The 14,780-nt window shown below is 39.4% G+C and overlaps 1 protein-coding gene across 1 annotated transcript in view; it reads left to right on the forward strand.

The window, feature by feature from the left end:
- Nucleotides 1–14,780, forward strand: part of brsk2a (BR serine/threonine kinase 2a) — a 159,586-nt gene that overhangs the window by 102,193 nt on the left and 42,613 nt on the right. The window contains exons 3-4 of the mRNA XM_053318772.1: nucleotides 10,164–10,249; nucleotides 13,862–14,002. Of these exons, the coding sequence (XP_053174747.1) occupies nucleotides 10,164–10,249; nucleotides 13,862–14,002 (227 nt within the window). The remainder of the gene's footprint in view (nucleotides 1–10,163; nucleotides 10,250–13,861; nucleotides 14,003–14,780) is intronic.

Below are 14,780 nucleotides of genomic sequence, written 5' to 3' on the forward strand. Positions count from 1 at the left end.
TATTTATATACAGTAGCATGTCATCATTTTAACCATCACTATATGTATGATTTGTATGTGTGGGTGTGTGGATCTGCTTTGAATGTATTCTTGTGTGCAAGTCACATGGCCATAAATGACACCTGGGTGTGAATGAAAGCTCCCTGACTATCATCTAGTTACTCAGAGTCAACAAGACAGACAGACAGACAGACAGACTTCTCCCCTTAAGGCACATAATGTCCTCTTGATGGAGGATTTGGTGTGTGATAGACTCACAACAGACACGTACTGTAGGGTGAATCACAGCTTGTGGACAAGAATGCCACAAAAAAACTAACACTGCCACTTAAAAAGACACAAACTATGTATACTGTAGTAAATTGTACCCAAGTCTGAAAATGAAGAGCTTATGAGCCAAACACACCCCTGATAATGATGCCCAAAAAATACCTGTTATTTATTAACTACATCCATGGTACAGATGTGCTTATCTCATAGTTTAAACTGGAACTCATAGGGCCTGATTTACTAAGATCCCATATAAAGGGTACTAAATTGCGTGCACAGTGCAATAGATTGGGTAGTTTGTGTGCGTTTTGCCGGTGATCTACTAAGAATAACGTAAATGAAAACAGGTGCAACAGGGTGGAGACAGCAGTATTTAAATGAGGGTTTTGCGTGTCTGAATGGAGAGTTTGGGCGAGCAGAAAGCTGCAAGCGCAAAATGAAATGTGATCAGGTTCTGGTGGAAGAGGTTAACAAATATATTGAGTTATAACAAAAACAAATATAACCAGAAAAACTGAGATATGGGAGATTATTTGTGATGAAGTCAATGCTGTTAATACAACCAAAAATATTCCACTCCAAAACTATAACACAGGTGGAAATCCTGTGTGTATTCTGTCATTGTGCCTCCTTTTCCTCCTCTCCACAGTGACAAAAGTCATCTGAGTGCAGTGCGGTTGGTAAATCACAATGCGCGTGCTAAATAACATATTTGCATTTTCTCCTCCCTGTATTTTGCACACTGGGGTTGAAACGCCTCATATTACATATTCATTAAGGCAAACGTACTAAATGGGCAGTGTGTATTATCTTGCACAGTTGAAAGACGCCAGCCTTAGTGCACTGCGTTAGTAGATCAGCTTGCACATGTTTTGCAGGTGACGTCAAGTTTGCACACATTTTTACACACGCAGACCTTTAGTAAATTAGACCCATAGTGTGAACAGGTATCAAATGCACCTCACAGTATGTTATTACTGTAATATGAAGAAACAGTAAACAGATCAGTGCCATTGCAGATCTGTTTTATAATGCAGCAGTTGTGTGTACAACACAGTCATTAGCTGCTCCATATTGACAACTTACTGTGTATTGATTGTGGTAGAAGTAATAATAATTAAGTGGGTTCAATACTATTAACGCCACTACTAATATCCTGACTTCCTACCTTGAATGTGATCATGGTAGAGGGGAATGCATGTACTCAGAGCCAGAGTTAATCCAGGTAACTCCTCTGTATTCAAGACACTACTTTATCTCTTGATTATGCTGTTAACTTGCTTGCACAAGGCTTGAGCATTATGCACAGGCTACATTAATTTGTGAATCCAGCATAAATTAACCACTTTTAGCTGTTGTGAATAAACAGGGAAATTGGCTCCGTCTTGGCAGTGTTAATGAGCGTGGGACAGATCCTGATGTATATTTGAAAATTTGCGGTCAATATGTTGAACATCTAAAGCAAGACACTTAACTTCATCAGCTCCTTCATCTACAGCCCTGTGGGGATTGTTTGCTAATGACTTTGTTGTGCTACACACTCTCAAGAACACGCTCTCGCTTTCTCCTTTTCTCACTCACTCACACACTACTGTACAAGCCCACCAAGCACTAACACATGCATGTCAATGCATATGGACACTGTTTATTTTTGCACATATAGTTTGCCATTCCTAGGGTAAATGTGCATTCATGCACCATATGATTAGGGCACAAGAGTGTTCCTTTTATGTGTCAAAGATTCTCATTCAGTGTAAGACCTAATTAACAAGTGCAGAAACTAAAAGAACTCCCAGATTACATTATTAGAGCTATTCTGAATTTATTTACAAAGTTTTGAGCTAATTTGGGTTGTTTCAGTTGACCGCTCTTACCCACTGACCTGTTGACTGTCCATTATTGACTCATTTGCCTGGCTAACTATTGACCACTCTCATGTGTCAATGAATAGGCCATGTATTCATATATGGAGGTAATTAGTAAGGCAAGTGAATCACTGTTAGCTCATCACCACTGTCTGCTTGAATTACACTAAATAGTCTTCATTATTCATTCATTGCCCACTTTCTTTGTTTAGGTTGTTTTCCTATTATTTTACATTTACCAACACCAGCACAAGTGTAGTTCACTTTCACTGTCACTTTTACATGACAAAACCATGTCAGTGTTCCCAGAAATTAATGGTTTTCATAATGGACATCTTATTATCATAATTTTCTCCTTAGATCCTTTGTGTATTGAATTATACTTATATAATATTTAATAATAATTTATTTTTAATAGGCATTTTAAAAGATTATCCAGAATCCTCAGAGGATACAAGTTTATCTTTCTGTACAGCACTTTAGAAACAAGTCATCATCCTCACATTCAAATGTAGGTTACTGTAGGTTATTAGATGTACACTTACTATTACTGATATAGATGACCTTCAGATCTAATCAGCTCTGTTCTGTGCTCTCATTCTCTAGCCTGTGAAAACCACTTCATTAATCCACATTTCACATCTCCACTCAATCCAAGGTGACCTTACCAATCTTCTTGTATGAAATATCCCTCTCTTAGGACATGAGTGACTGAACTGGACGAGTTGACAAAAAAACATTTTCGACGACTGACACAAAAACATGGCTGCCAAAGTCATCCGCTGCCTGCCTGTCACTGATAAATCACTCAACCTGCTGATGATTTTTGCACAAACGCATGAACACCAATGCATATATATATACAAATACACATGCACACTCCGTTTATCCTCCCCTGGCCCATCACAGTCAATCCTGCCAATCAGCCCATGCAGTAGCTTCCAAGATGCTCATGATTATACCCTTTGACCTCAGGGTCTGGAAGAACTCTGCCATTACACTCTATTATGACCAAGGTTATCCAGGGACATGTCTGTTAGTGTGAAATGATGTGGCCTGCCACTGGTCTAAGTGGCAGCTTGATGGATCTGTCAGCAGCACGGGTACACATCACAGACATGAGAGAATGAGAGAAAGACAGAAGAAATAAGGAATAGGAGAGGAGGAGGAGTGCCAGAATTGGTCTTGGGTGGGAAGGGGTAATGAGTTAGATTTGAAAGGGTGGGAGATGGATAAAGGATAAGGACTAGGAAGCTAGCAGAGACTATGTCCAGATCGATTTACATGTCTCTGGCATTGATAAAACTCCCCCGTGTGGGGAATTTACCTCCTCACCACAAAGGATGACTGATACAGTGATTATCAGAAAAACCTGCTGCGCAGACTGTGTATCCATGTGTGCTTGCCTGTGTGCATGTGCAGTTGTGTATTTGTGAGGTCCACAGGGTGGAGGGAAGAGTGATAAACAGAGAAAGATGAAAGTAAGAGAGTGATTACTTTTTTCAGTCCAATGACTTTGACTGGAATGGAATCATACAAATATTATTTTATATCATATTTTGTTTTGCTCTCAGTGGGACTGGCTCAGTAGTAGGAGATAAAAAGATCTACCTCATGCACACACACTGCCTCACCAAATACTGTGGCTTTGAGATAATTTATCAAATGCTGCATTCCATTTCTATGCAGATGATACAGTTATCTATTGCTCATCCCCTGCAATATTACAAACCTCTGAATTCCTGCAGGTGGCCTTTGATCTTGTTCAATCCCATTTACTCAGCTTAAGTTGATGCTATTTTGAAATGGCAAAGACTTACCATTTTAATCTTCTTAATATCTCAACTGAAGGTGTTGAAATTTAAATGGTCACAACACTAAGTATTTAGGTATTACAGAACTTGTCATTGAAATCAACCTTGTTTCCAAGCTGAAACTTAAATTAAGGTTCGTTTTTAAAAATGGATCCTTTTTAAAGAATAGATCCTGTAGGAACACTTAATTTCAGTAACTTTTTTACCTTTGTTGATTTGCTCTTTATGAATGCACCTGACCACTGCCAAAAGAAGTTGAGACTATACCAAAGTTGATCACTTCTTATTACTGACTGTTGTAATCTTGCACACCACTAAGTGGCCATTTCTGTATTTCCCATATCTCTTTGAGCTGGCCTGCTTTCTCATGATAGTCTTCATATGTTGGTGCCCAAAGTTAGAAGAGAATTAGGCTAAAAAGCCATAAAAATATACTGTTCCTTTTTCCTGGAAAAATGTTCAGAAGGACCTGAAATTGTCAGAGCAGATTACTGTTGGGGAATTTAATTCAATTTTAAAGGATCATGAAAATAGTTCTCTTTGTCAATGTGATTGCTCCCAATTTTTTACTGAAATAGTTTTAGGAAATTGTACCTGTTTATTCATCATAACTGTTTATTGTTTTAACATTGTTTATGCTGCTGTATTCGTCAGGTCTTGAAAAAAAAATGTAATCTCAGTGAGACTTTAATGTATATATACTGTTAAATCCATAGTCTTGAGCCTGCCTCCGACAATTCCTGAACACATTTTGGTTAAGCAAGAGTGTTCATAATACACACATGAATCCACATCCTGAGACTGCCTTGGTTCATTTCGCCCAATGTTTTTTCTAAGAAGGTGTGAAGAGTAGACTGTGTCTGTCTGTCTGTCTGTCTGTCTGTCTGTCTGTCTCTCTGTCTCTCTGTCTGTCTGTCTGTCTGCGTGCATGCATGTGCGTTTGCCGTTGAAGCTGATGTCCTTTCTGGTTACAAAGACTGACATATAGTACTCTACAGCCACTAAATCCTTGCCATGTACATGCATGTGTAAGCACGTACACACAGATACACACATGCATGCACACACACCAGCTTGGCTACCCTCTGCTCCTGGCAGAAAACACTGATTCTGCCCTACTGGCTCACTGACCGACATATGGATGGATGGATGGATGGATAGATGGAGGTGTGGCTCATAGCTTGCCATGATCAGCGGTGTGTGTGTACAGTGTGTGTGCATCATGCGTTAATGTGTCCACATGTCAAAAGTATGAATGGATGAGAAGCTGACTGGTTTTGTCTGTGAGCCAGTAGCCAAGCTGCACTGTCTCCTCCCCTTCTGCTCACTGACAGTTGGACCCACAACCCTTCTCTCCAGCCACCTCCCCCCCGGCCCCCCCACAGCTTTCTTTGCTTTCACCCATATGTTCTCTTCTATATACATACTACATATCCTTGCCTGCAATTCTAAATTGAGTTTCATTTTATTTTTATTCGTTTGCACAAGTTCAAATCAAATGATGCACATTTGACAATGTATTATGACAAAGGAAAAAATATGTAATAAAACATTCCATAATAAAATATTATTTAATCATTTTCTTTCATTCTAGATTTAAGTGTTTTTACAAAATTACATGTAATGTTTAGACCACTATATCTTATTGAATGTTAACATCTGCTAGTAAGATGTCTAGGAAGATAACAATCAGATGACTGTCTGGTGGAGTAAAGGTAAATCTGTGAATTGGTTGAAAATTAGATAGAAAATGAAAGTAAAGATTTCCCTTTTTGAATTGTATATTTAACATAAGGATATATACAGTACAATAAATTGACAGACACTGATGTTTCTGTAATGAAGAAGTTCATTTGGGTCGAAGGGCTCCTAATGTTTTTGGAGGAAGAAAATGAACTCACCCTTGTTGTTGTATGAAAAGTAACCGCAAGTTAGCAAGAAAACAATGTTTGTCCAGATTATCTTGTCAGATAAATAACTCTTAATACTAACAAAGTCTCCTCTGATGAAAATATAATTTATTAACCATAAAAGCAGTCATAAAACCATATTTCTGGAATGTACTGAATAAAATTAAAGCTTTTGAAATAATATATACAGCACCAATATGGTGCAAATGAATCCATAGTTGTCAAGTGCACTAGATAGAATATCTGTCAGGTGAATTAAAGCCTTGTAGGTGGAATGCTCTCTAATTTCCTTGATTGTCACATGCTTTTAGCATTGATGCCTCATTGCCTTACCTCTTATCATCTCACTCGTCTCGCTGTGCTCTCTTTCTCTCTGTCCTCTACATTTGTCTTTTAGTCTTCTCCATTGCAGAGAATTACATGGTTTATGCTCACACATTCACTCATCCTCCCTCTGTCCCTCTTTTGTTTTTCCATCCATCCAGCAGTCTTGCATGCACTGTAGCTCCCCTGTTAGCATAGCCACCCCTGTTTTTTTATCTGACACACATGGCTGCCCTGTTGACTTTGATCCTCAGATCTCAGTATCAAGGGACCATTCACTCGCTCGCCTGGGGGAGGTGACAGAAATGTCTGTGTTTTCACACAGACGGGAGAAAGGCGGGAGAAAGAGCGCAAGATGCAATAAGTTGAGAGTGAGAGATGACAGAGCCTGTGATCCAATATTTTCCCCTCTGAGATTTTGGGTTGGTTTCTCTGTTCCCTTGCTCTGTGACATATGTGACATGAATATAATCTCTTTACATCTTTGTTGTTGCCTGGCTGTCTCTGATTCTCCATCACTGGACTCCTAGCCACAGTGATGAAACTATTGATGTCACCAGTCATTAGTTTGCTCGTCCATTCAATCCTTTCAGATCCAGGACTGTAATTTAAAGAATCAATAGGAAGCTGATGGAACTATGTTAAACCGGCTCTCATCCTGTGAATTTGAAGTGACACATGGAACCACAAGTGAATACTGTGCCTCATTTGTCCGTGAAGCTGTAGTCTTCCTAGTCATCCTCCTCTCACACAGGCTTGTTTCACTGTGCTATTACAACATACCATCTGCATCTGCAAATTACACCATAATTACAAGTAATAAATCACATTAGACGTACTTTCAAACACAACAATATCAAAATTAAATTACAGGGTGAAGAAAATTGTGCTCTAGCTTTTAATATGGAGCAACAACAAACCGTTCCTTGGAGCCTGGTACTAAGATGTTGTGTGATCATTTTTTCTCTATCAAAGTTTGAGATCTCTTGCTTGCAACATACACCATCATGGTTGTAGTTAACACCCCCACTGTATCAATCCCCACTGTAGTCCCAACCTATTGATCCATTTAGCTTAGCAGGATATGACACTGATAGGAAACCCTGTGGGTCAACGCGTCACCAATCAGCCTGTCCACCAACAGTCTACTCTTCTGGCGTCTTCCGCTAATGATGTGCATTCCACAGCGATAACCACATGGCTTTACAAGGCAAATTATCTTGCTGTCAAGTAAACAATTTGGATTAGTGTCAGTCTCGCGCTCTTGTCTGACCTCCGCTCTCTAATTAGGTGTTTCTTCTCTAACTATTCTTTGTCCTCTAAACCTGTTTGGTTGTCAGAGAATTTAGCAAATTGCCAATGCACTGAACTGACAAACACAAGAAGAGCACAAGTAACAAGAAGTATAAAGAAGGGGAGGTGTGTGTTCTTCTGACCACCTGTCCATCTCTGCTTTTGTGTGTGGCTCGGTGAATGGTGTCCAACCGGCTGCTAATAAAGGCTTAATGAAGTGCCACAGAGATATGGCAATTGGAGAGAACTGTTCACATTCACAGATGTGAAACTTAATGAGAGAGTGCGGAGCCATGTACACGAGCCAGACCAAGAGAGAGGATGGCCACCTGGCATGTAAACTAACATGAAGTTAGGGAGGTGTTGGATCTGTGTGTTTGATGCTTTAAAAAGAAGCATGTGAACAGTTGGCAACAGTCAGTGTGTGTATTTTTGTTATTTTTATTTATTATAACTTTTATTATGCATGTATTGTTTGCAATAATCGATGGAACAGCATACCTTACCCCATTTGCTTGCAAGCAAGGGAGGTGTTCAAACATTTGTCAGATCGGTTCTATTAAATGAAACTGTTGTACTGTATATTGCTGGATAGAGCAAGGGGTGCTCCCAAATTTACATTAGTGTGTTAATCAACAGCTAATCTTGCAATAAGCATGCTGCTGTAAAGTTAAGTCTTCACATTAAGCCTTATTTCTCTTATTTCAATTAACTATAAGGAGGAGCTTAGAGGAAGCTTAGGAAGCCAGCTGCTGGCTCTGTATCATTTCGTTCAACTCTCTCTGAGTCCTGGGTAGCATTAGTCTCTCTGCAGGGAGCCCAGCTGCCAGCTAGCAAGCTAGCCACCACGGGCTCATTTTTAACAACACACCTTAGTCTCAGGTGAGAAAGTGGCACAGTGCAGTGCTGCTGAGTGCAGAATCCAGAGTCATTAGTCTCTGGATTAGCCCTGATTAGCCTAGCTGTTACAAGCTGTGTGCCAAGCGATATACTCTCCCATGACTTTTTTTTATTAGCTGCAGCTTTAACACGGATTGCTCTGTATTGCATTTTTGTCTTTAGTGACTGAATGTACACACACACACACACACACACACACACACATATAAATGCACACACATACACACTTTGCATCAGATGTTGCTCTTGATAAGGAGTGAAAATGGCAGAGTGGAACCATCAAAAATGTGTCAAGAAGATAGGCTATAATAACTGAGCGGGCAGAGATGATTAATAGAAGCTGAAATGAAAAACAATGCATAATTAGGAGGAACCTGATTTTACACCTGGTCACACAAACAGCTTTGTAGGAGTTTAACCAGAATATAGTTTGCTGACAGATCAGAGTTTTACATTCCATATGAGTGTTCATAAAACTAAGCTGCAATGACAGTAAAGCAACGTGAAGGCTGTCACAGGCGAGTGACATAGTGAAATTGACATTGATGAGACTGAGACGAGGCACAGGAGCCTTTAACTCACACTGTCCTTTCATCTCCATCATTGTCAGTTAAAGCTAGACACAGAGGGTGGAGAAGAAGATGGACAAGAAATGTGTAGGAGAAGGACAAACCTATAACTGCGAGGAGAGCAGAAGAGCGCAGGGGGTTGAAGATTAGCTGTGGCTTCTGTCGAAGTAGGATCCATGCTGATTTTCAGTGGCAGCTGTACATGCTGACTACAACCTCCAGAGATGCTGACACAAATCCAAACTGATCTGCACGATTTTGGTTAAACTCAGCTCTCAACAGTCTCACAGTATACTGTAGATGTCTCGCAGCAGCTCCGTAAGCAAAAAAAGGAACTCAGAAACTTGTGTGGACACAGCCGTCTGCTTGTTCTGGTGTTGTGTTCATGTGTGCAGCCACTGTCTCAGACTGACTGGGGAAAAAAGCCTCTTCTGGAAGAAGCTGATGTACCTGAGTGGACATTTTGACCCCTATTTACCTGCAGGCAATACTCTTAGTGGACAGAAATGTTCAAATGTGGGATGTCTGACTCTTGACAGGTTATTCTACTTCAGGTTTCTTATCTAACCAAGCTGATTTATGTTCACCTCGAGCAAACCACTGGCTTATGAAATATGATTGCGAAGGCCTCGTTTTGTTAAAGAGGAAAGGGTGCAATTTTGGGTAAGATAAGACAAACCCAACCTGTTTTTCCTTCAGCTTTTGAAGCAAACCATGTTTTCCACCTGAGATAGCAGTGCTTACTGGCCTGGATGCTGACCACCGTGTGGTCATGGCTTATCTCTGTCCTTTCTGCCAGTAGAAAGTGCCAGTCAGCTCCTTTCATTGGTTTACCTATTCCTCTTAAGCCCTTGTGCTGGTTGTGTAAAATGTTATTACAGATTGCTGCCTCTCAAATTTGTCTCTCTGACAATGACCTTCACAGGTAGCCTCAGAAAAACGATTAGCGAGACCTCATCACGGGCTATTTTGGGGTCAGTTGATTGGTCTCCTTGGTACCTGGTTTTGCCAGCAGTGACAGGAAAGTTGGAATTGAAGAGGACAAATAAGGATGATTACACTTTTCTTAGAATGCTGTTGCACATATAATTATGCTAATAAAGTCTCTTTTTTTCTCCCTTCTCTCTTGTTCCTCCCTTATTCTCTTTACTGTCTTCCTCCTTCCTCTTGTCTCTTTCTCCTTCTTCCTCTTTCCCTACCTGTCCCTCTCTCATACAGGTGGAGCGAGAAATAGCTATTCTGAAGCTCATAGAACACCCGCATGTTTTAAAGCTACATGATGTCTACGAAAATAAAAAATACTTGTAAGTATCATCAGTGAATTGTGGTCCAGTTTTGATTTATGTAAAAAACACTAAATTGTAAATACACTGCGTACAGTAAATGATTGTCATGTTGTATAAAAGGTTTTTTGGCTCACAAAAATCATTAATAACAAGTGCTCTTTTGGACAGCAGAACATCATTTAAAATCCCATAGATCATTTTGTTGGCCTGTGGAGTGGTTTTGACTGGTGTATTATGATTGGAGGGCAACAGTGATACAGTAGCCTTGGAGGGGCGGATGCTCCATTAGTATTGGCACGAGGCATTTAATTTGGTCACACACACTAGGGGAATGCTAATAGGGAGAGGAAGTCTCCGTAATGTAAACACCATGGCATGCTTATCAGTGGCAACACCATTGCATTAAAAAACATTAGCCATGGAGAGTGGCAGTCACATTACTCTGCTGCAGCTGCTGCATGCACATGCACACACACACACACACACACACACACACACACACACACACACACATACACACACAAGCAGACATATAATAAATCTATTAGCTAACTCTTACAGTGGTGAGTGACAAGCCCATCAGTCGTTTATAGCAGCCCCCTTGATCTACAGAGGACTGTTTGTCAACTAAATTCAATTAGCTCTCATCTTGAGCTTACAGGCCAAATGGGATTGGACATGCAATACTGTACATGTCATCCTTTAAGATGATAGGACTAGCAGAATATTATGATTCATCCTATAATTGGATTATTAAAATCACATTTTGTGCCCATTGCTTCATCACTTTTGACAGTTGGTCACTAGTAGCGTCACAGAGGACAAATTGCTTTATGTTTACATCACCAGCGAACTCTGCGCTTCACATCAGTGATGTAACTTTGCAATTAATATTTTTCAGATTCTTCCTCAGATATCTTCACTTGAAAGCCAATAGTTAATAGATACACGGGATGTTAGAGCCAACAGTTTTGCAGCTATAAGATTTATTATGCTGTTGGCACACCACAAGCTGTTTAAAGTGGTGTAGTGAGTGTTTACTCTAGGTGAGGGAGAAGTGGAAGGAGTTTGATACATAGCTGTACAATATTTTATTTATGGCTACTTCATTGCTACAAATGAATGATCACACCATCATGTTGATATAAATTATGCCTATAAGAATGAAAAATGGTAGCTGTAAGAATGAACATAATGCACATGTATATACTAAGAGTGGCAGTGCTGTTACCTCTTTCAATTTAGATTGTTTGCTGCAACATTTCAACAAAATACTGAATTGTTACCCATGCAAGATAATGATTGTGTTCTTTGCCTTTTTGCCACACATAATAGGGCCAGACTTTTTTCATCATTTGATAACGTTAAAAGTAAAGTTTGACTTTGTTAGACTAGAGAAACAGAGAGAGAGTTGAGATCAGCATCAGTGGTCAAGCAAGCTGGAGCGTGAATGAAGAACAAGGGAGTGAATCTATTTCAAATTGATTACATTCTAAAGCACAAATAAACATACCCACACCTCTACAGGACCCAGTGGGAAGGTGCTAATTGCCGGATTTGGTGTGAATGCAGCCTTATATGTAACGTTGTGTAAGAACGCTACTAAAACAAACTCTACTTTGCTTTAACATTGTCATATTACAATTATTAATCTAAGATAGCCACAAATAGATACATTACCTCATCACGTGCTAGTCAATATCTTTACAACACAAATCTGTGGTGCTCTTGGGAAATTCAGTCTTCATTTGGGGAAACACTGCTGCTTTTGTCCACAAGGGCCAAGTATGAAAAGTCCTTGTAAAAACTTTTATTCTCACAAGCGAGAGAGAGCAAAATATGGAGAAGCTAGTTTGAATTTTAATCCTTAAGTACAGCAAAGAAAGTCAGAAAAGAATGGTTCAATAATAATCAGCAGACACCACAATGTCCTCATTCTGGTCAGGTGAAGCTTTAAAAAATGATACAATTTCCATAATCTAATTTGATAGTATGTCTTCATCTTCATCCAGCCTGATAAATGCCCCCATGTTTCAAAACTCTGCATCCCCAGTTTTTAACACAGCCTTTCTATTAAATGTTCGCAGTCTCCACGCCAAGATAATCCTGGTGACATTATTAGGGTTACTTTCACAGCTTTTAGAAAACTCCCTTACTGAGCCACAAAATGTATTATACAACTGTTTTCACTGGCTGAGTTGTACTATGGATGACAACTGATCATGAAGCATAAAATCAGTGAAGTGCTTTAAAAGGAAACCATTATACTAAATAACCAAACAAACTGTAGTACTTGGAGAAATTACATTTAAATCAAGATTATGTTATATAAGAAGCTGTGTTAATGCTGACTGTGTTTTATAAATGTGTTAGTGTATGTGTTCACCCACAGTACTTACTTGTGTCTTTGGTTGTGCCAAAGCTGTTGAGGTTTTTCTGGTGACAGCATTTTTGCTTTTAAGTGTTTACAGTTGTTTAATTACAACATGATCTGTGGCTGACTGCAGTACTTGCAAAATGATAGCATGATCAGTAGAAGTATAGCTGCATGTACACACACATATCCACAGCGAGAGAGAAGAAAGAGAGTATTTAACTGCATGTCTGAGTTTCAATTTGTCCTAGTGAAGATGGAGGGACTTTCAGCACAGGATATACAAGCAGGGCCAGGGCATGGCTGGCTTTGAGCCCACAGATGCAGCTTTAGGTCTGGGTCAGCGGAGATTCATCTCCTTCCTGTCCCCTTGGAGCCCTAGAGCATGGCCGTGCAGTCAGGATGACAGACTGCGCCCTCCTATAAGCCTAGACGCACATGCTCAAACGCCACCCGAAGAGTGGCTGTAAAAATCTGATAGTGGGGAAGATTGTGAGTGTATGAATGTCTGGTAAAGTAAAAGAAGCAGATTCATTAAACAAAATTCTTGCTCCATCGCTAAGATATACAGTCCACAATAGCAACACAAACACTGTACTGTATGTGTTTGCCAGGGAACTTTAGAGGATTTTCCATTCCCTCTTGTCCTTCCTCTGTGTCTCCTTTGCTTGATTAACCGAGTGCTGAGACAAAGACTGTCACAGAAGCTTACATTGTCTGTACCTTAGCAGAATTCGTAAGCCCCTAAATCCTTTATGTCTAAGGGCTTTTCGCACAACTTTTCCAACTTTTCACAGTGTGATACAACTGTATCATTTCTCTGATGCCTCCCACAGGAGGTCAGAGTGTATAGTATATCAGAACCTTTCACATTTATTTGTAATACAGTGTTGGGATGATTCACTATATTACTGTGGGGGCATCTTACAGATGCCAGAATAAAAAATAAACACTCACCATGAAACCGCTTTTGAGAGATCAGAGCATTGATCCTTGGTATTTGTCTGTGTATAATGGCTATGAGGGAACTACATTGCCTACATTGTTCCAGCTCTTACAGACCTCTGGGGTCGGGGTTTTGATTCTGTTTCTCTGTGGGGTCCTTGCAGTGGGAGCTGTGGTATTTATTCCTGTCCCTAAAAGTGAAATGTTGTCCTTTGTGTCCATATGTATGAGACTTTTTTCTGCTGTCCCTTTTGTTATATCTTTTATTCTTCCATTGATTCCCACTTTCTCTCTTACACTTTCTCTTTCAGGTACCTTGTGCTAGAACACGTGTCTGGTGGTGAGCTGTTTGACTACTTGGTGAAGAAAGGCAGGTTAACGCCTAAAGAGGCCAGGAAATTCTTTAGACAGATCATGTCTGCCCTGGATTTTTGCCACAGTCATTCCATATGGTAAGTGATATAATTCATATACTTTTTCAATACTTTTTCTAGCAGCCAGTAATGCAGATATTAGGAATGGTTTGATTGTGTTGGTGAAAATGAACAAATCCCACCTATCCTTCATTGAAAACAGACAAAAATGTATAGATTCTTGATTCATGCTATTAAGGTTGAATTATTTTGACATATTATTTTGGAAGATATTTTAAACATACCTTGATAAAAGTACACAAAACATGTAAATATGTTAACTTGATTTTTAATCATTTACAAAACACAATGCAATAAAGTGAATCTTATCTCAGTTTAGACTTTACCGTAAATTGAAGTCATAATGCAGAACACATAAGTTCTGGTACATACTGGTAATTATATTTCACCACACTGTAGTAGGCAACTGTGAACACTACAGTCTTCATATAATAATATTTGGGGTTAAAGTGTTAAAAGCTGAACTCACTGTCTGCAATCCATAAAACCCTTTACACACATAAATGAAGAACCATAACCGGGGTGTGTAACAAAGTCAATTAGGTTGTCATACAACATTGAACAAATAACGATTTCCCTAAAAATAAATTCCCGAAGTGAAACAATCATCTAAATTTCAATCAGTTTATTCATCAGTGCTGTTCAAACAATGTGATTATTACAGAAGAACTGAAAAAAACTTGATATTGCTTGTTACTAAGGGTATATTTTTCCTCATTCTAAAAATATCCCATTAACATCCAGATTAGACAGCTGACATATTGTAAGAACATGAAATGAGGTGAAACATGGTTAT

This window comes from Scomber japonicus, chromosome 5, assembly GCF_027409825.1.
Source record: "Scomber japonicus isolate fScoJap1 chromosome 5, fScoJap1.pri, whole genome shotgun sequence".
In the NCBI taxonomy this organism is placed as follows: domain Eukaryota; kingdom Metazoa; phylum Chordata; class Actinopteri; order Scombriformes; family Scombridae; genus Scomber; species Scomber japonicus.